Below are 21,593 nucleotides of genomic sequence, written 5' to 3'. Positions count from 1 at the left end.
CAAGTTGTGCAAGAAAGGTATACAATACCGACAAGATGAAAGTTAAGACATGTGCAACATCTGGTTATCTTTACTGTAGATGTTTCACCATTGATTAAGCCACTGGATGGTGAAACGTCTACAATAAAGATAACCAGATGTTGCACATGTGTCTTAACTTTCATCTTGTCGGTACTGTATACCTTTCTTGCACAACTTGTCAGACACTGCAACATGGAATCTTGATTCAGAGGACATCTACATGACCTTCTTCACAGCTACTACAACTAACCCATCCCTGTGGGTATGACCTACTTCCACTGGGGAATCCCGCCTGCCAGTGACTATGCCCTCATCCACTGACGCCTATATAAGCGCCAGCCTCCTTGCCCGTGCTTCAGAATCTCTACAATCAATTATTAGCTTTGGTGATGTCTTGAATCACTCAATTATTATCATTACTTTTACAAGGGTAGTGCTAAACCTGTAGGGATTATTCAAAACTATGCTTTTATTAATACAACAACATTTACATTCAGTAGCTATTACACTGCATTTAATTAATGGCTATTTTATTAAACTACTTTGCATTTTCCTTGAGAAAATCCAGTCATTAATTATGTCAAGATCTGAATTTATTCAACTTCGTCACTGATAGCTATGTACATTTTTAATATTTTTTTTTTTTTTTCAACAAACTGGCCGCGTCCCACTGAGGCAGGATGACCCAAAAAGAAAAACAAAAGCTTTCCTTTATTTTTAATATATGTTCTTTTCAAAAAGTGGCTCATTCATAAGGATCCTTTCAAAGCCAAAACGTTCAAGATTGATAGTGCAGTATTTCCCTTCCAAAATGCACTCCATGATGGCTCGGCCCACACCTGCAGCTTGTTGGATGCCTGCAGAAATTCACAAAACATTATGATTCTGCTCAAAAAAGGTAAACTGGCAACAAATGTAATATTACTTTAATTGCTGTTGTTACTATATACCCAGAAAAGTAACACAAAACAATGACAAATTAGGAAAGATTGCGAGTATTACTACTGACAGAAAAAGCTAAACATAGTTTTAGCAACCAATGAAAGAATTTTTCTCAAAAATATCACTTGAATAAATTGACTAAAAACCAAGTACAGCAATCCTAATCTGTTATTTTCAAAGGTTTGAATATACAGTGGAACCTCAAATATCGAACTTTCTTCAGTCCAGAAGGCTGTTCGAGTGCCTTTACCGAATGAATTTATTCCATCAGGAATAATGTAAATTAGATTAGTCCATTTCAGACCCTCAAAAATACACTTATAAAAGCACTTACAAAAATACACTTACATAATTGGTTGTGTTGGGAGCAGTTCAATTTTTGAGGTTCCACTGTACCAAACTAAAGAAGGTTTATAAGGATTGCCTTAATAGTTCAAGGTTTGCACAAAGGATGAATAAAGTAAGAAAAGATCCAACAGCAATGTTGGAAATTACATACAAAAATGAAAAGATTGCTAATTAAATATGATAAATATATATGAAGACAACTTAACTTCAGTCTTAATCATTACTCAACAGCAAGCAGAGAGTATATGGCCCACTGTTTGTCTACAGATTTTCAGTGCTTACTCCATACTAATGTTGCAAGTTAATTCAAGTGGACTACTCTTTTATCAGTTTCTTAAAAGTTATTGTGTGGGTGGGTGTGAGTTGAACCTGACTAGCATGGGCCAGTAGACCTGCAGCAGTGCTCCTTCCTTTCTTCTTGAGCGGGTGTGACCTGGACCTGCCTATAATAAGCCACTAGACCTGCTGAAGTGAAGTGCTGCTTCTTTCTTACATCCTTTGAACTTTCTGAATCCTTAACCAATACTGTACTTCTAAATCTTACCATGACCAGTGAAGCCTGTGGCAATGAACATGTTGGAAAAGAGTGGATGAAGTCCAATGATGCCATTCTGATCAAAAGTATTGTAGTCATAATAACCAGCCCACGAGGTCTTGAGCTGTTAATAATGAAATACTTAACTAAATATATGGGGAAAACTAAATTTATTACTGAACAGTATAATCGAAAATTGTACATATATTTGGTATAGAAGGGCTTGAACAATGATACCATTAAGGCTTTAAATGTTAGAAAGATGCAAGTTGATTGTTTTTAGTTCAAGCAAACTGTGTAATCCATCAAATTAATACCATGTATAACATGTTCTTTATGGCACTGTACCTTTAAGTTTTCAAAAGAAGGAACACGATTAGCTATTGTTGGCCACACATTATTCATAAAAAATGTCTCATCAACTTCAAGATCATCTATGGGTGGCTCATCATTTTCTTCTGGAGACTGTCCACACAGATAAAGACCACCTAAGCCTTCTCGTCTGAAGTATGTACCATTAGGATCAATCACTAGGGGAGCATCTAGTCCTGGGCCCTCAGGAGCATGGACGCAGTATACATATCGTTTTCTGGAACAATTACAAAACCTCAAATAAAAACATTAAAGATTGTAAATGCTATCTTGATAGAATAATAATCATTCATAATAACTATTATATTCATGGTGAAATGTTAAACTCATAGGGGTCACACAATACCTGTGGAAGTGGACCAGTCCTCACATTCCTTGGATTGAACATGACTGCCTCCCATTTCCCATGTACTGTATGACCTGTAGATGAATGGTTCACAGAACCAACAAGTTGATAAATTAGACACATGTGCAACACTTGTGTCTAATTTATCAACTGGTCGGTTCTGTGAACCATTCATCTACATTCCTGTCTGACACAGCAACATCTTGGGATCTTAATACATGAAATTCTTCACTTGCCCAACCCTTGGGCATGACCTACTTCCACATTGGACAAATGTGATACCACCTACGACTGCTGCACCTCTCATGCCTACGGTATATAAGCTACTTCTCTGCAGATGTGCTGTATTCTTTTCAAGACTCAAGGCTGAGGGACTGATTACCTCAAACTCCTCCTGTTCTTCCCCGTTCTCCTTTGTATGGACTGATGAAGCTACTGTGTGGCGAAACGTTTCCTCAATAAAGATACCCAAGCATTGCACAGGTGTCTAATTTATCAACTGTATGACCTCCATGGGTTTAACACTTCACTATGATAATTCATTTTTTTTAACACATTGGCCATTTCCCACCATGGCGGGGTGACCCAAAAATTAAGAAACTTTCACCATTATTCACACATAATTAGTCTTTGCAGAGATGCCCAGATACAATAGTTTAGATGTCACTCCAAACAGCCAATATCCCAAACCCTTTCTTTAAATTACAAGCACTGTACTTCCCACCTCCAGGACTCAAGTCCGGCTAATCGGTTTCCCTGAATCCTTTCACAAAATAAATAAATAAATAAATTTATATATATAAAAAGAAAGGTGAAGAGAGTGGTGAGAGAGTGAAAAAGGAGAGCAGATGATAGAGTGGGAGAGGCACTGTCAAGAAATTTTAATGAAAATAAGAAAAAATTTTGGAGTGAGTTAAAGAAGTTAAGAAAGCCAAGGGAACGAATGGATTGTCAGCTAAAAATAGAGTAGGGGAGTTAGTAGATGGGGAGATGGAGGTATTGGGTAAATGGCGGGAATATTTTGAGGAACTTTTAAATGTCGATGAAGAATGGGAGGTGGTAATTTCATGCATTGGCCAGAGAGGCATACTATCTTTTAGGAGTGAAGAAGAGCAGGATGTGAGTGTGGGGGAGGTGCGTGAGGCCTTACATAAAATGAAAGGGGGTAAAGCAGCTGGAACTGACAGGATTATGACAGAAATGTTAAAAGCAGGGGGAATATAGTGTTAGAGTGGTTGATATTCTTGTTTAATACATGTATGAAAGAGGGGAAGGTACCTAGGGATTGGCAGAGAGCATGTATAGTTCCTTTATATAAAGGGAAGGGGAACAAAAGAGATAATTTTTACAGAGTATACCAGGAAAAGTGTACGGTAGGGTTATTATTGAAAGAATTAGAGGTAAGACAGAGTGTAGGACTGCGGATGAGCAAAGAGGTTTTAGAGTGGGTAGCGGATGTGTAGATCAAGTTTTTACATTGAATCATATATGTGAGCAATATTTAGATAAAGGTAGGGAAGTTTTCATTGCATTTATGGATTTAGAAAAGGCATATGATAGAATGCATAGGGGAGCAATGTGGCAGATGTTGCAAGTATAGGTAGTAAGTTACTAAATGCTGTAAAGAGTTTTTATGAGAATAGTGAGGCTCAGGTTAGGGTGTGTAGAAGAGAGGGGGACTACTTCCCGGTAAAAGTAGGTCTTAGACAGGGATGTGTAATGTCACCATGGTTGTTTAATATATTTATAGATAGGGTTGTAAAAGAAGTAAATGCTAGGGTGTTGGGGAGAGGGGTGGGATTAAATTATGGGGAATCAAATACAAAATGGGAATTGACACAGCTATGTTTTGCTGATGATACTGTGCTTATGGGAGATTCTAAAGAAAAGTTGCAAAGGTTAGTGGACGAGTATGGGAGTGTGTGTAAAGGCAGAAAGTTGAAAGTGAACATAGAAAAGAGTAAGGTGATAAGGGTAACAAATGATTTAGATAAAGAAAAATTGGGTATCAAATTGGAGAGGAGGAGTATGGAAGAAATGAATGTTTTTGGATATTTGGGAGTTGACATGTCAGCGGATGGATTTATGAAGGATGAGGTTAATCATCGAATTGATGAAGGAAAAAAGGCGAGTGGTGCATTGAGGTATATGTGAAACAAAAAACGTTATTTATAGAGGCAAAGAAGGGAATGTATGAAATTATAGTGGTACCAACACTCTTACACGGGTGTCAAGCTTGGGTTGTAAATGCTGCAGCGAAGAAATGGTTGGAAGCAGTGGAGATGTCCTGTCTAATGGCAATGTGTGGTGTAAATATTATGCAGAAAACTCTTTCTTTCAACACACCGGCCATATCCCACCAAGGCAGGGTGGCCCAAAAAGAAAAACAAAAGTTTCTCTTAAATTTAGTAATTCTGCACTCTCTAGAAAGACGTAGAATTAGGGGGGATATGATTGAGGTGTATAAATGGAAGGCAGGAATAAATAAAGGGGATGTAAATAGTGTGCTGAAAATATCTAGCCTAGACAGGACTCGCAGCAATGGTTTTAAGTTGGAAAAATTCAGATTCAGGAAGGATATAGGAAAGTACTGGTTTGGTAATAGAGTTGTGGATGAGTGGAACAAACTCCCAAGTACAGTTATAGAGGCCAGAACGTTGTGTAGCTTTAAAAATAGGTTGGATAAGTACATGAGTGGATGTGGGTGGGTGTGAGTTGGACCTGACAGCTTGTGCTACCAGGTCGGTTGCCGTGTTCCTCCCTTAACCCTTTGACTGTTTCAGGCCCCTCTCTGAAACTGTCATTCTATGTCGCTCAATTTTTGAAAAAAAAAAAATTATTTTTTCTTATGAAATGATAGAGAATCTTTTCCCGATGGTAATGACACCAAAAGTGTTCCTTTTATCTATCAGCTGAGTACAAGAAACCTCCCATTTACTAATTTGGACTACCCAATATGGTGATCAGAAATTGGCAATTTGGCCAATTTCACGCAAAATAAAAAAGATGCCAATTTCAAAATAGGGTCCAGAATAAACAAGGTAGACATTCGTGGCACTAAAATAACATATGCTCTGTTCATTAGTCACATCTCTAGCCCCCTCTTATATTATTATTGCTTTCTATTTTGATTTTTTATTCATACAAAAAAATACAAAATTTACTGTTATACAGACGACTGCATTATTGTAAAAATGGTATAAATAATATCAGTGCACTAGTGAAAGAATATTAGACTCCCCAGTTGACGTGTATTGGACCTTTTCAACGTCGTTTTCATCGTAAAAGTAACGAAAATCATCTCCATTTCTGTAACATGTTTTCCATTTTATCACCTAAGACCATGAAAACGCGAATACAACGATAAATACTATACGAAAATACACCTCAAAGTCGGCGTTTTAAGACCACACAGACCCATTCTCTCACATGTGGGCCTACCAGCTTTCTCCCACTTGATTTGAAGCCGCTAGAATTATTGAGTATATATACGTCAGAAACATTGGCTCGTAAGACGTATTTATACGTCGAAAACAGTCAAAGGGTTAAGTCAATGTGACCTGACCTGACTAGGTTGGGTGCCTTGGCTTAAGCCGGTAGGAGACTTGGACCTGCCTCGCATGGGCCAGTAGGCCTGCTGCAGTGTTCCTTCGTTCTTATGTTCTTATATATATATATTTTTTTTTTTTTTTCAACAAGTCGGCCGTCTCCCACCGAGGCAGGGTGACCCAAAAAAGAAAGAAAACCCCCAAAAAGAAAATACTTTCATCATCATTCAACACTTTCACCACACTCACACATTATCACTGTTTTTGCAGAGGTGCTCAGAATACAACAGTTTAGAAGCAAATACATATAAAGATACACAACATATCCCTCCAAACTGCCAATATCCCAAACCCCTCCTTTAAAGTGCAGGCATTATATATAGTATATATAGTATATATATATTTATTTATCCTAGGTAGTAGGTTGGTAGACAGCAACCGCCCAGGGAGGTACTACCGTCCTGCCAAGTGAGTGTAACACGAAAGCCTGTAATTGTTTTACATGATGGTAGGATTGCTGGTGTCCTTTTTTCTGTCTCATGAACATGCAAAATTTCAGGTACGTCTTGCTACTTCTACTTACACTCAGGTCACACTACACATACATGTACAAGCGTATATATACATACCCCTCTGGGTTTTCTTCGATTTTCTTTCTAGTTCTTGTTCTTGTTTATTTCCTCTTATCTCCATGGGGAAGTGGAACAGAATTCTTCCTCCGTAAGCCATGCGTGTTGTAAGAGGCGACTAAAATGCCGGGAGCAAGGGGCTAGTAACCCCTTCTCCTGTATATATTACTAAATTTGAAAGGAGAAACTTTGGTTTTTTCTTTTGGGCCACCCTGCCTCGGTGGGATACGGCCAGTGTGTTGAAAGAAAGAAGAAAGATATTTATTTATTTTAACAAGATGATTTTATAATGTCAAAATATAAAATAGGAAAATATTTTAACATTAAAGAATAATACACCACAATAAGCCTTGATGTTACATAGCATTAAAACTTAAGGAAAAATTATGTAATTAAATAAAACATAAAGAATCATGTACACTTTTGTTAAGAGGTTTCCACAATTTTCAATTATCACCCCTTGTTATATCTTAGTACAAAAAAAAACCCACTTAATACATAAAATTCTTTCTACCTACCTTGGTTCAACAGGAATTGGAACAGCCATAATGCCCTTGCCATCCCCAATGCCAACTAGGTGACCTACTTCCCCTGACCAAGCTCCTGCAGCAATCACTAAAACTGCAAATGTGATACTGCGTTTTTCTCCATTTGGAAGTGTAACCTGTTTTAAAAAATAAACAGATACACACACCTTAAGTTAACATGAATATTAGTTGATATATCTGACCTGTGCTTCCACCTCCAGGATGTGAGTTCAGTTAATCAGTAGAACATTTGAATTATGATGTCTACTTCACAAAAGACAGTTAGGGAATGAGTGATAGTGAATGTTTTCCTTCTTAGGGCCTTTTTCCATCTTTACATGGACATCATAGTTCAGATGACCAACACTCATCCTTTAGACTGAAGGCACAGTACCTCTCATCTCCAGAAATCAAGTCTGACTAACTGAATCTCTTCATAGAATAGCTACAAAAATATTAAACTTATTCACTGATATAAATATCAATGACTTTAAGAAGGCCTATCTGCTGATTAAAAATAATTACAATTCATCCAAATTGCTCACCTCAGCACTGTTCAAGTTTTTAATAGGTGATGAATAATGTACCTCCAGGATGACATCATCGAGGTCTTTACATTTTAATCCAGTAACTTTGCCGTTGACATACTGAGCGCCAAGAGAAATTGCCTTTCTACGCAGACTGAACAAAAGGTCCCATGGATCGAACCTAGTGCAAGACAATAAAAAGGAAAATTTACTCCATTTATTAACAATGCACAATAAATTAAACAATAACAATACAATAAATAGAAATTACTCACTGCAGGAGTGAAAACTAAAAATTTAAGACTTGGAACACATTCATATAATACTGGATATATGATGTTTATTTTGTAAATGTGCACATATTAAAAATTATGTGCTAACCCTGTATAGGCATGTCAATTTTAAATTTTATTTCCAAGAGTTAAAGGATGCTGATTCAAGGTTAGGATTACATCTGTCTGTACATTGTAAAGGCCCATTATATGAAGCCTTTTGGGTAAACTAAAACTAGCACTTATGAAATACAGGTCCACATTCCTTTATCCAAAACCCCTGGGGCCAGTAGTGTTTCGAATTTCAGAATTTTTCAAATTTTAGAATGAAGGTGGAGTCTAGGGCAGTACCCCATAATCAAACATTAACACTGCAGCAAAAATGTATGAATACTCACACTAAGTGGGATAAATAAAGACTACAAATACTACTACAGTTTATTTATAGAGTAATATATTGATAAATGAAATAATGGGATAATTATAGACCAGGAACATAATTCTCAAGACGATTACAGACAGCATTTTTAAAGATTTCTGCAAGTGTCATCTGTCTTATTAACATAGGTTTCTGTCTAAGCAATCTCTCTTTAACTGAGTAAATTGCCATAATCTCTTACTCACTGATAAATGTATGTTGTTTAAGGCCAGCAATTAACCGATCACACATTTTCACCATATTGTCTATGGGTACATTTTCACCTGTGTTCACAATGTCATCATCATCATCATCATCATCATCATCATCTGCAGTAACACTACTTTCTGTGTTTTTGATAATGTCAGATGCTTCCTTTTCTTTTTCTCACTGTTACCCATAGGGGTATCTGCAGCTCTTTCTGACATTTTCACAGTGAAATTAAACACAGTCACAAAATAAAAAGCAAAAACAAAATATCAGCAAACAGCAGACGCATGTGTGAACACTACAAGCGCTGAGACACAACTGATGCCTGCCACTCTGGTTGTCAGTGCTGGGTCGCGCTGCCACGTGGTGGCATTAGAGTTATGTAGAGATAACTGATGCTCCACACTCCATGAAAAACTTTGGTTTTTGGAACTTTTGGAATTTCAGAATTTCGGATAAAGGGATGTAGACCTGTACTTAATACTAGTACAAGCATTTAGATAAGGATTATAACATGTAATCTGAGTAGATTAAATGGTGTCATTTACAGTCACATGTTGGAGTCTGTTACTGAGGTAGAATTTTATTTAGGAGAGTATATGGGCTCTTATTCCATAATGTTCTAGTTTAATTAGTAAAATGTTGTGGTCTACTATATCAAAAACTTTTCTTAGATCAAGAAAGAGGCCTATTGGTTTTTCATTGTTTTCTACGAATGTGTGGAATAAGTTAAGCATTTGCCTGAAACCAAACCAGAAGGGATTAAGGATGTGGGTTTGTTATGAAATCATACATTTTTTGTCATTATTTTCAAATATTTTAGACAGTAATAGGAAGACAAAGTGGCAATTAGTTAATGATTTCAGACAGTCTTCCACTTCTGTAGAATGGTGTAACTTTAACTGCTCTAAGTATGTGTGGGAACATTTTTGGCTTCAATAGAGTTGTTAAACAGCATCACAATAGTTAGTGATCATACATGTATTGCTTTCTTATACATGAGTGAAGAACTGAAGGTATATTAACTTTATTTCCTGCTTTGTCTTCAGCAAATTAATTTTTAAAACCACCTGTGGGAATGGATGGTGATAGATATAGGAAGCAAAGGTATATGTTTAGTAATCTTTATCTTGGGTTTGGGAGTTTGATACTGGTTAGCTTTGATATATAGTTCTATTCAATTTACATTATTTGTCATTTCGGTGACTGGAATGAGAGGTTCATTTGGTTTATTTAGTATAATTTTTGTTTTATTTTAGTCACTTTACTAGCACCCAATATATAAGTGTTTTCCAGGTCTTTATTTATAATATAATCTTTTTGTCTCATGAAATCTGTTAGCATAGTAGAGATGTTTGCAATTTCTTTGGATATTAAACCCAGCCTTTTCTTTTGTCCATGACTCTGAGGATGCTGTTAATTAGCCATGGGCTATTAAGTCTATTATACAATATGTTTGGTTTTTAGAGAGCAGTACTTATTATATTAATACTATTATTATCATGGGGGAGAGCTAAACCTGTAGGGATTATACAGCGCCTGTCGGGGAATGGGGGGGAACATGGAAGGCATTCAGGCTCAATTCAGGGAACTGGAGCACAGGTTCAATTCCCTAGATCAAGAGCCCTTCACCAGCATCAAGGAACCTCCCTTGAGAGGAGTACTTACTGTAGAGATTCTGAATTTATTTGTAGAAATGCAGTAGTATTTGGAAACAAGTTAATATCTAGATAATTATTAAATTCTCTCTGCCAGTGTTCCTGAGTCTGAATATCATATTGTTTGTTTCTAGTGATAATTTCAAGACGTTAGTAATTAGAGACATGGAATAATGACTCGTTGTTTTGTGGGTAATAATACCTGCATTTGAGGAGCTAACATATTGGTCCAGGTATGATCTACTGACGAGGCAGTGATTTCACAAATTCTCATTGGTTGGGTTACTTACGGTATTAATAAGCAATTGTAGCAACCACTTACTTGTGGATCTTCAGCTTAGAGGAGGTTAATGCTGAAGTCTCTAGCTGTTATTAAATGCTGCTTTAGTATACTGTTACACAATGGATCATTAGGATTGTCACCAAGGCTTGATTTGTTGATATGAGGTGATGGGTAGATTGCCCCCTAATGTGAGTGCTTCTAAATTTGTTATAAATTGTGCAAATATGCACTCCCAAACTCATCTCTACTAAAGTACACCTTTGATTTAAAAGAGTAAATATGGAGCAAAATTCACTAGGTCAACTGATTTTGAGACTATGGACAAAGTCCATTGGTTACCGTACTGCCAATTATTTTTTTGATCACAGCAAAACAATCTTATCTCTATCAATCACATTCACAGTTGCTAGCTGCTGGCTCTCAACTATTAGTCCTTAAAATTGAGGGTTAAGTGTATATGCTTAATTAATATACATGTATTTCATCTCAGTATTGGAGTAAACTTCACTGCTGCCCCCCTTTTGATCAGATCTGGGGTTATGTATGGATCTATATCCAGTTAGCTATATACATCTATTGTGTTGTGTGTTAGTCATATTTCTGTAAAAATAATGAAAGTTAGGTTAGTGTTTAGCGAGTATAATAATGACACTGATGCTTTAAATGCCCATCATTAGTAATGAGGAAGCAGAGTATGTCTTAATCTATATAAGAATTACACTATTCAATGAGGAATTCTTCTACCCAAGTAAAAAACAAAAAGGGAAAATAAGGATGTTGGTCAGAGAACAGGTCACATTTTCAGGACAGAGCATTGAATTTCCATCACTCCTTGCACTGAATGACCAGCATGAGTTTGGCACTTCATGGGAAAAATGCAATGCAATATGTATATTCAATGGAGAACAGTAAAGAGTCATGGTAAGGCACAATATATGTATGGGTAAAGAAAAAGCTACTACACCAATAACTGAAAAAATCCAAATAAGGGAATGAAAAAATTAAATAAGACAAAAGTGGAAAACACTAAGAGTGAATATGCAAGATATTATGAAACTTCAAGGAAAGAAAAATACTGAGAAGACCTTACATTAGCAATTACTTAGTGACTCTGAAGAAGGCACTAATAAAATGTGATGGATGAGACATAACTATTAAAATTCTCTTTTTTCTATCACAAAAAATCCTGTTGCACTTTTAAATGAATTCCCCTCAAGGGAGGTTCCTTGATGCTGGTGAGGGGCTCCTGATCTAGGGAATTGGATCCACCCCACATGCGCTGCATAATCCTAAGGGTTTAGCGCTCCCCCATGATTATAATAATAATTTTAAATGAATTAACATATTGTGGTGCTATAAGTACAGTATAGGGTATTAAAGCATAGCTACAAATATACCAAAATCTATCTTGTCACTTGACCAGGGAAATCACTTAAAAAATAAAAACCATAATACTCTACAATGTTGGCATACAGTTTGATAATGCTAATTATGCAACTTGCCAATTTACACATTTTAAATTGATCAGAAAATAGCCAATAGCAACTGTAATTACTGTACCAAGTCATAATATTTTGAACGTTTACATCTTACCTACCACCCTTCATTTTCCAGGCCCAAGACTCCAGCTTCAATGCCATCTGTATTTAGCCAAGGAAAGGTGTTTTTCAGCTCCTCTGCATGCATGAATTTCAGTTTAGCGCCCATTTCCCTAAAAGATAAAAGTAATATATAGTTTATCATCATAAGCTTAACCCTTTGACTGTTTTGGTCGTATATATACGTCTTACGAGCCAGTGTTTCAGACATATATATACTCAATAATTCTAGCGGCTTCAAATCAAGCGGAAGAAAGCTGGTAGGCCCACATGTGAGAGAATGGGTCTGTGTGGTCAGTGTGCACCACATAAAAAAAATCCTGCAGCGCACAGTGCGTAATGAGAAAAAAAAAACTATGATCTTTTTTTGGATTAAAACGCCAACTTTGAGGTGTATTTTCGTATAGTATTTATCAATGTATTTGCGTTTTCATGGTCTTAGGTGATAAAATGGAAAACATATTACAGAAATAGAGATGATTTTTATTACTTTGACGATGAAAACGACCTTGAAACTGAGCTCAAAGTAGCGGAAATGTTCGATTTTTACCAATGTTCAGGAGTAAACAAATCACACCACACGTCCAATACACGTCAACTGGGGAGTCTAATATTCTTTCACTAGTGGACTCATATTATTTATACCATTTTTACAATAATGCAGTAGTCTGCATAACAGTAAATTTTGTATTTTTTTTTGTATGAATAAAAAATCAAAATAGAAAGCAATAATAATATAAGAGGGGCCTAGAGATGTGACTAATGAACAGAGGATATGTTATTTTAGTGCCAAGAATGTCTACCTTGTATATTCTGGACCCTATTTTGAAATTGGCATCTTTTTTAGTTTGCGTGAAATTGGCCAAATTGCCAATTTCTGACCACAAGATTGGGTAGTCCAAATTGGTAAATGGGAGGTTTCTTGTACTCAGCTGATAGATAAAATGAAGTTCTAAAGAAATAGCTATGAGTTTGGTCAACTGGAACAACGGAATTGGCTGAAAATATGGCTCAAAGTCGGCGAAATCGCTGATACGCATATGTCGCCGGGACCGCTAACTTCGCAGGAGTGTAATTCCACGAGTTTTTGACCAAATTAACTTTTGGTGTCATTACCATCGGGAAAAGATTCTCTATCATTTCATAAGAAAAAATTTTTTTTTTTTTTTTTCAAAAATTTAGCGACATAGAATGACAGTTTCAGAAAGGGGCCTGAAACAGTCAAAGGGTTAACATCTTATTATGCAAAGTATAATGTATATGCCAAGGAAGTTAAAAAAAAAAAATTCTTAAACATTTTCTGTATTTTTTCTGGATTGATAGATACAGTGGAACCCTGGTACTCGAACTTAATTCGTTCCAGAAGGCTGTTCGAGTGCCGATCTGTTCGAGTACCAAATCAATTTTTCCCAACCAATTTTCTTTTTGGTTGGCTGTTATCACTAATCTTCTTAGGCCCCATGGTGACTTATTTATACAATATAAAAAAAAAAAAATGCGAAGAAACACGAAACAGTTTACAGCGAAGTTCTGGCATTAGCCATCTCCCATGGTCAGGTGACCCAAAAGCGAGAAAAACATTCACCATTATTCACCGAATTTGTCTTGCCAGGAGTGTGCTGTCACCACCTTTCATCCACATCCAATTGTAACATCCCCACCCCTACATCAGTATGCAAGCACTGTACATACTTCCTACTCCAGGACTCAAGTCCAGCTATCTGGTTTCCCTGAATTTCTTCACAAATACAACCAATAGCACAGCAAGCATTTAAAACTACTTGTTTCCAATACTCCAGTTAAGATATTCACATATGTCTGCTGGATGCTAGAGCCCCTAACACTCAAAACTCTTCCACTGCCTCCCTCCAACTATTCCTGGGACAACTTTTACCCCTCCTTCCCAGTACAAACATTCTGGCACCACCCCTGCATATAATGTGTACCCAGTTGGCTACCTTGAGCAATAAGGAGGGAATGAAAGGTCAGGATACTGGAAAATGATCACTACTGGGAAGATAGTTTGATCTGATTCTCTAACTGAAATTCAAAGCAACAAATGATGATCAAATAGAAGTCAATAGTATAATGAATAATAACTATAGGATCTACAGGAGTTGAAATCCTGTTATTCAATACATGCAAAAAAGTGAGAAAAAGACTTCAACAACTCATCCCAAGTGTCCAACTGAGATCAGCCCTAGAGGAAGTGACAGAAATTAAAATCACCAAACAGGAGAATTTCCAACAAGAAACTAAGATTTATGTATTGTCTAAAGACAAGAAACAGGAATGAGAGAGAAATAAGGAACAGATACCCTTAACATGGTGGTCTTGATGCCAGCAAAGGATTCTTGATCCTAGGAACTGGAGCTACTCTCCCCTTGAATTAAAACTGATTGCATCCTGTTTCCCAGGTGCTGTATAACTCCTACAAGTTTAGTACCTCCCCATGAATGAAATAAAAATAAGGAACAGATGGTTCACCACTTGTCTAAGTAAACACAGTCAGTAGTAAATTGTAACAAAATATGAAAATTCAATAATTATAGTGTAAAAAATATTAGCATGAACAAGAAAGGCACCACACTGTAAGAGATCATTGCCACAGGCAAGAAAACCAAGTGAACATAAATGGAAACACACCCAAATTACCCCTGAAACCTGAGAGTCTAGAGAATGATAAACATGAAAAATTAGAGAAAATTAAAGAAAAAGCAGCATATAGAGAACAACAGGGCAATCATCAATCAGTAGGCAGTAGCACCACACAAAATGTTTCATGCTTTAATCTAAAACATGACAGGTAAAATGGGAAAAGTATGCTAATTAAAACTTACACTTGTAATTTATAATTCTCTTCAAGTTGGTTGAGCCCAGCCTCTGAAGCCAGTGAGAGATAACCGTGAGGATGAAACTGGACACGAGGAGGATCCATTCCTTCTATTGCTAGCAACTTTGGGGACTGACGCAAGAATTCAACTCCATACTGTGAGAGTTGGATGTTCTCTGGCACACTAAACTGCTGCCGAATACCACCTACTGACAAGCCAGTTGATGCTCTTTTGTACTGTAGACATGGTGAGACAATAATGTTTTACTAAGAAAAATACCTGAAGAAATTTCAGTCATTAAATACAATAATCACTAGCAATCAGCCAAGTATATTATGTCAATTTCTATTATTGTACATGAATTATATGCAAAACTGAAAATCCCTGAGGCAGGCATTAAGAAAACAACTTTAGACATTACTGGATAATATTTATGGTTTATCAATGGTATTATATACCAACAAGTATGTTTAGACATAATGAAAAGTTTATGACACTTTATTGAGAAAATTTCGTCCACCAGGGACCTCATCAATTCTCAGAGATGAGTAGAAAGACAACATAAATAATGGAGAGATGAGGAATCACTTACCATCACAAAACAATATACTTACACATGAATCTTCCTCGACAACAACTACATTTAACCCCTGAAGAGCTCGCTCTTTTAGGTGATATGCAATGGAGGACCCCATAACTCCGCCGCCCACTACCAGAACGTCGCAGTGGGAAGGCCATGTAAGTTTGGGCACTTGGTCAGGCACAGGGTCACCCTGCAACCCACTTATATGACGGAACATCAAACGGATACCGGCAAAATAGTTCTTAATGTCGTTACTTAATATACCCACCGTTCTCTGCCATGGATTATCATACTGATCCCTCTGATACTCCGGTTTTTTACTTTGATACGGGTTCTCATACTGATTCTCTCGCTCTTGTTCTTTATTTTGCTGTATCTTACGTGAGCTCTGAGACTCCTGGGGTGGACAGAAAGTCCTTGTGCTGGTTGTTACACCTCTTCTCCCCCACTTTCGGCCCCCATAGCTGCACGTAGACCACACCTGGGACCACTCAGCACCCCGGTACTTCCCCGGGTGTCTCGAGCAAGTTCTGAGAACGTAAAACATGGATAAAATTGACTACAACAGAGGTCAGAACATAAGAGACCCCCTCAGTGGTGGTGGCCAGAAAGGTAAACAAAACAGTCCATGTCACCCCCAATTAAGGATAAAATATTGTCCGTAATTTAATCTTTAAAAATATATTTTAAAGATTTATTAAAAAATTAGATAGTTTCCATTTCTTTGATGCGTTTTATAGTCTTAATTATTGCAGATGATTGTTGTTACGTGTACAAATCTCTGAAATAATTTACTCCTTAAATGATGCTGAATTTAAAATAACAGTAGATGGGCACATGGCATATCTAGAATAAGTAAGTAAGTAAGTTTATTCAGGTATACACAAATACAGTTACATAGAATTATCATACATAGCAGCATATGTGTAGAGAACCTAGGATAACCCAAAAAAGTCAGACAGAGTTATAATATACAGAACTTATAATATACTGGATTATATCTATGAATTTTTTTTTTATTATAGGAAATGTGGCTGAATAACGAAGTGAACTTAATATAAATTGAAGCAGCAACACTGAAGTCCGAAGGACGAAGGTTAATTTCATTTTTTTCTGTTTTCAAATAAAGCTTACAAAAGTTACAAATACTAATATTTACAAAACTACTAATTACAAAAACGATACAAGCTACTTAGAAAACCACTGATTATGTAGTGATAAGATTTATTCTCAGTTAAGTGATAAGTCTAGGCTTTTTATATAATTTATTAAGAACATCACTATTACAGCTTAATTATACATGTAACATAAGAACTTCATACGAATAATGTAAAAAAAGAACGTTAAGCAAAACTAAAAACAATATAAGATAATATTTACATACATTAAAAATCCCAATGCCACAAACCGCTAGTCAAAAACAAAATAAATCCCTGTAGGCTTCTGCACATAGCTCACCCCTAAACATAAAATAAAAATGGTAGTATCAGTTAACAACAGATATCGGAAATAAGGCCTATTATTATTGTGTTCATAAGTTTTATATACTTTAATTATAGACCATCTGGCAGGTTGATAAGTCAGCTGATTTATCAAAACAAGTAAAAAATACTTAACACAGTTCATAATTTAATGCTTGACCTTATATAGACTGAACTGTAAATATCCAGTGATGGTTTTAAGAAACATTAGCGGGATGTGTGTTCTTTATGTATTGAAGCTAAATGTTAACTAATATGTACAGAAATAAATAAAGGTGTTCTATATTCAACAATTTTGTATAAGTTGCGGAAAAGTTCGGGATGTGTGTGTTGCCATCCAGGTGGAGGCGACTCACTGGTCAGATGATCACTGAAGGTTATAGAGAGTTGCATGATAATTGAATATTATAGCACTGAATCATACGGGCTTGGCGCTTATTTTTGGCTAATAGCATTCGTGTGAGGCATCAAGTTTATGCAAGCTGCAGTCATAGCATCTTAAAAGTTTTAATACAGAGACAAGTAGTAGTTCACCATGTCGATGAACTGTCTGCCATTTGAGGTAAGCTTTAAGTGGGAAGTCTCCTCAAGGGAGGTTCCTTGATGCTGGTGAGGGGCTCTTGATCTAGGGAATCGGATCTGTGCTCCAGTTACCTGAATTGAGCCTGAGTGCCTTCCACCCCCTATCCCTACAAGCGTTGTATAATCCGTACGGGTTTAACGCTCCCCCATTATAATTTAAGTGGGAAGCTCCCTCACAGCAAGTGCCTTGATGTCAGTTAGGGGGCTCTTGATCAAAGGCACTGGACCTTCTCCCCCCCTTGGAATGAACCCGAATGCTTCCCGTTCACCAGACACTGTAACCCCTCCACCCCCTGCTGTATGACCCTTGTGGGTTTAGAGCGTTTAGTTTTGATTGTAACAATGTGACCCCCCCTACGGGTTTGGTGCTTCCCTTTTATTAAAATAAAATCTAAGCAAGAAGTGATGTAACATAAGAAAGTTTACTGGAAGTACAGGAATAGAACATGATAGTAATATGTTTCCAGCTCACATTCTGCTTCCTTATATTAAGTAAGTTTATTTAGGTGTAGGTACACATAAGTACAATTATCATACATAATAACATGAAAATTACCTAGAATAACTCTTCATGTCGCTTGTACTATCTAGGCTGGAATATTGCTGCACACTACAGCATCCTGTGAAGGTTCTCTGACCTAGAAAATGCACAGACAACCTTCACGGGCATAACTGTGATAAAGCACCTCAATTACTGGGAACTCTTGAAGTTCCTAAACCTGTACTCCCTAGAATGCAGACAGGAGAGATATATGATTATATACACTTGGAAAATTCTAGAGGGACTAGTACCGAACTTGCACACAAAAATCACTCCCTGTGAAAGCAAAAGACTCGGCAGACGATGCAACATCATCCCAATGAAAAGCAGGGGAGCCACTAGCATGATAAGAGACAACACAATAAGTGTGAGGGGCCCAAGACTGTTCAGCTGCCTCCCAGCATACATAAGGGGGATTACCAACAGACCCCTGACGGTCTTCAAGTAGGCACTGGACAGGCACCTAAAATCAGTACCTGACCAGCCGGGCTGTGGGTCATACGTTGGACTGCATGTGGCTAGCAGTAACAGCCTGGTTGATCAGGCCCTGATCCACCATGAGGCCTGGTCACAGACCTGACTGTGGGGGCATTAACCCCTGGAACTCTCTCCAAGTATACTCCAGGTAACCCCAAAAACAACGTTAGTGACATATATTCCCTTCCCAGTCAACCAGTAATGGTTTCCATTATGCCATAGTACCTTTTTTTTTATCTGTGGATGTTAGATATAGTATAATGATAATATAATATAATATCTTTATTTCTACAAGTACATATACAAAGTATACAGTCCTAGCTGACATCATTGACATACTACTATATAGAAAGCTCCTTGTTATGCAGAGCATTTCGGGCAGATTAGGCCAGTTTTGCCCCAGGATGCGGCCCATCCCAGTCAACTAACTCCCAGGTACCTATTTTACTGATGGGGAACACAGACAACCAGTGTAAGGAAATACGCCCAATGTTCCTATCCTCGCCGGGAATCAAACTCCGATCCTTGCCATGTGAAGCGAGAGCTTTAGCCACCAGGCCATTGGGCTTTCCACTCATCAGTACTTATTGCATTATCATTACAGTATTGATTTATACATTACTTACAAGACGAGCAATTATACACACAAGACTTTTCAACACCTTCTCCCTGTACATCAAGGACCCCAATGGAAATAAGTCACTTTAATAGAAACAGCGTATCATGCCAAGACAAATCGAATCTCATTACTAAATCTACCATTTGTAATATTGTTACTATATGATTTGTACTGCCTAACTACTTTAAACCTAATTACGTATGTACCTAGCTGGGAATGTATCTAATTATGTATCCCCATACATCAAGGACCTCAATGGAAATAAGTCACTTTAATAGAAACAATGTATCATGCCAAGACAAATCGAATCCCATTACTAAATCTATTATTTGTAATATTGTTACTATATGATTTGTACTGCCTAACTACTTTAAACCTAATTACGTATGTACCTAGCTAGGAATGTATCTAATTACGTATCTAATAATATGTTCAAATGTACTGCTTAAATATAACCTTTATCAATATAGAGTGAGAATTAGTATTAGTCTGCCCGAAGTGCCTAGGCATGATTGTGGCCATCTTTGTAATTAAAATCTTTTAACATGTAAACCACACATTGTAAACTTTACAAGGAAATAAATATATGGGTTATCCTAGGTAATCTGCACATATGCTGCTATATATGAAAATTTATGTAACTGTATTTATGTATACCCGTACCAGAATAAACTTACATTACCAACAAGCCCCAAGCTGTCTTCAAGAGGAAACATAATAAGTTCTTCAAGTTAGCTTCTGTATTAATGTTGGTAGAATTACCAACAATATGTTTGGACACAAGTGCAACTAATGTGACATTTTATTGTGGCAACATTTCGCTCTCCAGGAGCTTTATCAAGCCGTAACGGCTTGATAAGGCCATTACGGCTGTGGTGTGCCAGCCCCATAGTCTGATTAAGTAAGTAAATTTATTCAGGTATACACAAATACAGTTACATAGATTATCATACATAGCAGCATATGTGTAGAGAACCTAGGATAACCCAAAAACCTCAGACAAAGTGCTTATTTCCATTGGAGTCCTTTTAATGCCTTATTATTATACTATAAAGGAGATAATGTCTTATTACACTATAAAGGAGATATACTAGGAATAAAGTAAAATGAGCTATTTATATTTACGTATGTTAGCTAAAAAAAAAAAAAAAGTCATTCTTCCTTTCTGTCGCTATATTCATTAGGCACCTTTTGGCTCTCTTCTTGAACTGGTTCATGCTATGACTGGCTTTGACTTATGCAGACAGTCTGTTCCATTCCTTAATTGCCGTACAATAAAAGGTGTTTGAAGTAAGTAAGTTTATTCAGGTACAGGTACACATAAATAGTTATATAAATTATCATACACAACAGCTTATATTATGCAGAGAATTCGTAGTGTGGAAATTAGGAGATGTGGAGTTACTAAAAGTATTAGTCAGAGGGCTGAAGAGGGGTCGTTGAGATGGTTTGGTCATTAGAGAGAAAGACTTCGAGAACGTATAAATCTGTAGGGGAAGGAAGGTGGGGTAGGGGTTGTACTCGAAAAGGATGGAGGGAGGGGGTAAAGGAGGTTTTGTGGGTGAGGGGCTTGGATTTCCAGCAAGCGTGCGTGAGCGTGTTAGATAGGAGTGAATGGAGATGAATAGTTTTTGGGACCTGATGAACTGTTGGAGTGTGAGCAGGGTAATATTTTGTAAATGGATTCAGGGAAACCGGTTAGCCGGACTTGAGTCCTGGAAATGGGAAGTACAATGCCTGCACTTTAAAGAGGGGTTTGGAATATTGGCAGTTTGGAATGACTAAACTGCTGTATCTGGGCACCTCTGCAAAGACAGTGATTATGTATGAGTGATGGTGAGAGTGTTGACTGATAATGAAAGTTTTTTTCTTTCTTTCTGGGTTTTTCTTTCTTTTGGGTCACCCTGCCTTGGTGGGAAATGGCCAGTGTGTTAAAAAAAAAAAAAACATATATGTAGAGTACAAAGGATAACCCAAAAATGTCAGACAGTAATTTATTTCCATTGTCATCAATCATTAGGATGGGTCTGGGACAGTAGCCCAGGGCATTGGTTCCCTGGAATCATCTACAGGTAGTTACAGGTAAACATCAAGGTATTCCCCTTGAAGGGTATGGCTGCAGATATTTTGGCATCATAATATGTACCGTATTAAATTATGATAACTGACTTAACTTCGTCAGGGACAGTTTAACAGGCTTGTATTAGTTGATCATCTATATTCATATTTGTTTTCTCTCTGT

At 37.0% G+C, this 21,593-nt stretch overlaps 2 protein-coding genes across 3 annotated transcripts in view; one reads left to right on the top strand and one right to left on the bottom strand.

Moving 5' to 3' along the window:
- Nucleotides 1-471: 471 nt before the first annotated feature.
- Nucleotides 472-16,278, bottom strand: LOC128696179 (FAD-dependent oxidoreductase domain-containing protein 1). Its single transcript, XM_053787320.2, has 8 exons — nt 15,683-16,278; nt 15,075-15,304; nt 12,234-12,347; nt 7,814-7,976; nt 7,260-7,405; nt 2,195-2,435; nt 1,856-1,970; nt 472-878 (listed from the first exon to the last, which is right to left on the bottom strand). Exons 1-8 carry the CDS (start codon nt 16,196-16,198, stop codon nt 739-741), a joined length of 1,665 nt encoding a protein of 554 aa, XP_053643295.2. The 5' UTR covers nt 16,199-16,278; the 3' UTR covers nt 472-738.
- Nucleotides 16,279-17,270: 992 nt separating this feature from the next.
- Nucleotides 17,271-21,593, top strand: part of LOC128696128 (F-box/LRR-repeat protein 2) — a 78,569-nt gene continuing 74,246 nt past the window's right edge. Inside the window, exon 1 of one of the 2 annotated variants that reach the window (XM_053787217.2) lies at nt 17,271-17,694. In XM_053787217.2, the coding sequence (XP_053643192.1) occupies nt 17,668-17,694 (27 nt within the window). In that variant the 5' untranslated portion in view covers nt 17,271-17,667. The remainder of the gene's footprint in view (nt 17,695-21,593) is intronic. The other variant, XM_053787216.2, reaches the window with a different exon arrangement.

The sequence above is a fragment of the Cherax quadricarinatus genome, chromosome 48, assembly GCF_038502225.1.
Source record: "Cherax quadricarinatus isolate ZL_2023a chromosome 48, ASM3850222v1, whole genome shotgun sequence".
In the NCBI taxonomy this organism is placed as follows: domain Eukaryota; kingdom Metazoa; phylum Arthropoda; class Malacostraca; order Decapoda; family Parastacidae; genus Cherax; species Cherax quadricarinatus.
The sequence above is the reverse complement of the archived record's forward strand: the minus strand, read 5'-3'. Positions and strand labels throughout refer to the sequence as shown.

Bases quoted from the DNA above. Each gene is read 5' to 3' on its own strand.
- LOC128696179 (XM_053787320.2), bottom strand. From the start codon at position 16,198: ATGTTTTACGTTCTCAGAACTTGCTCGAGACACCCGGGGAAGTACCGG. The intron at 12,348-15,074 runs GTAAGTTTTAAT...TTTATCTTTTAG, and splicing joins GAGAATTATAAATTACAAGT to GGAAATGGGCGCTAAACTGA. The intron at 1,971-2,194 runs GTACAGTGCCAT...CATTATTAACAG, and splicing joins CTTCTTTTGAAAACTTAAAG to CTCAAGACCTCGTGGGCTGG.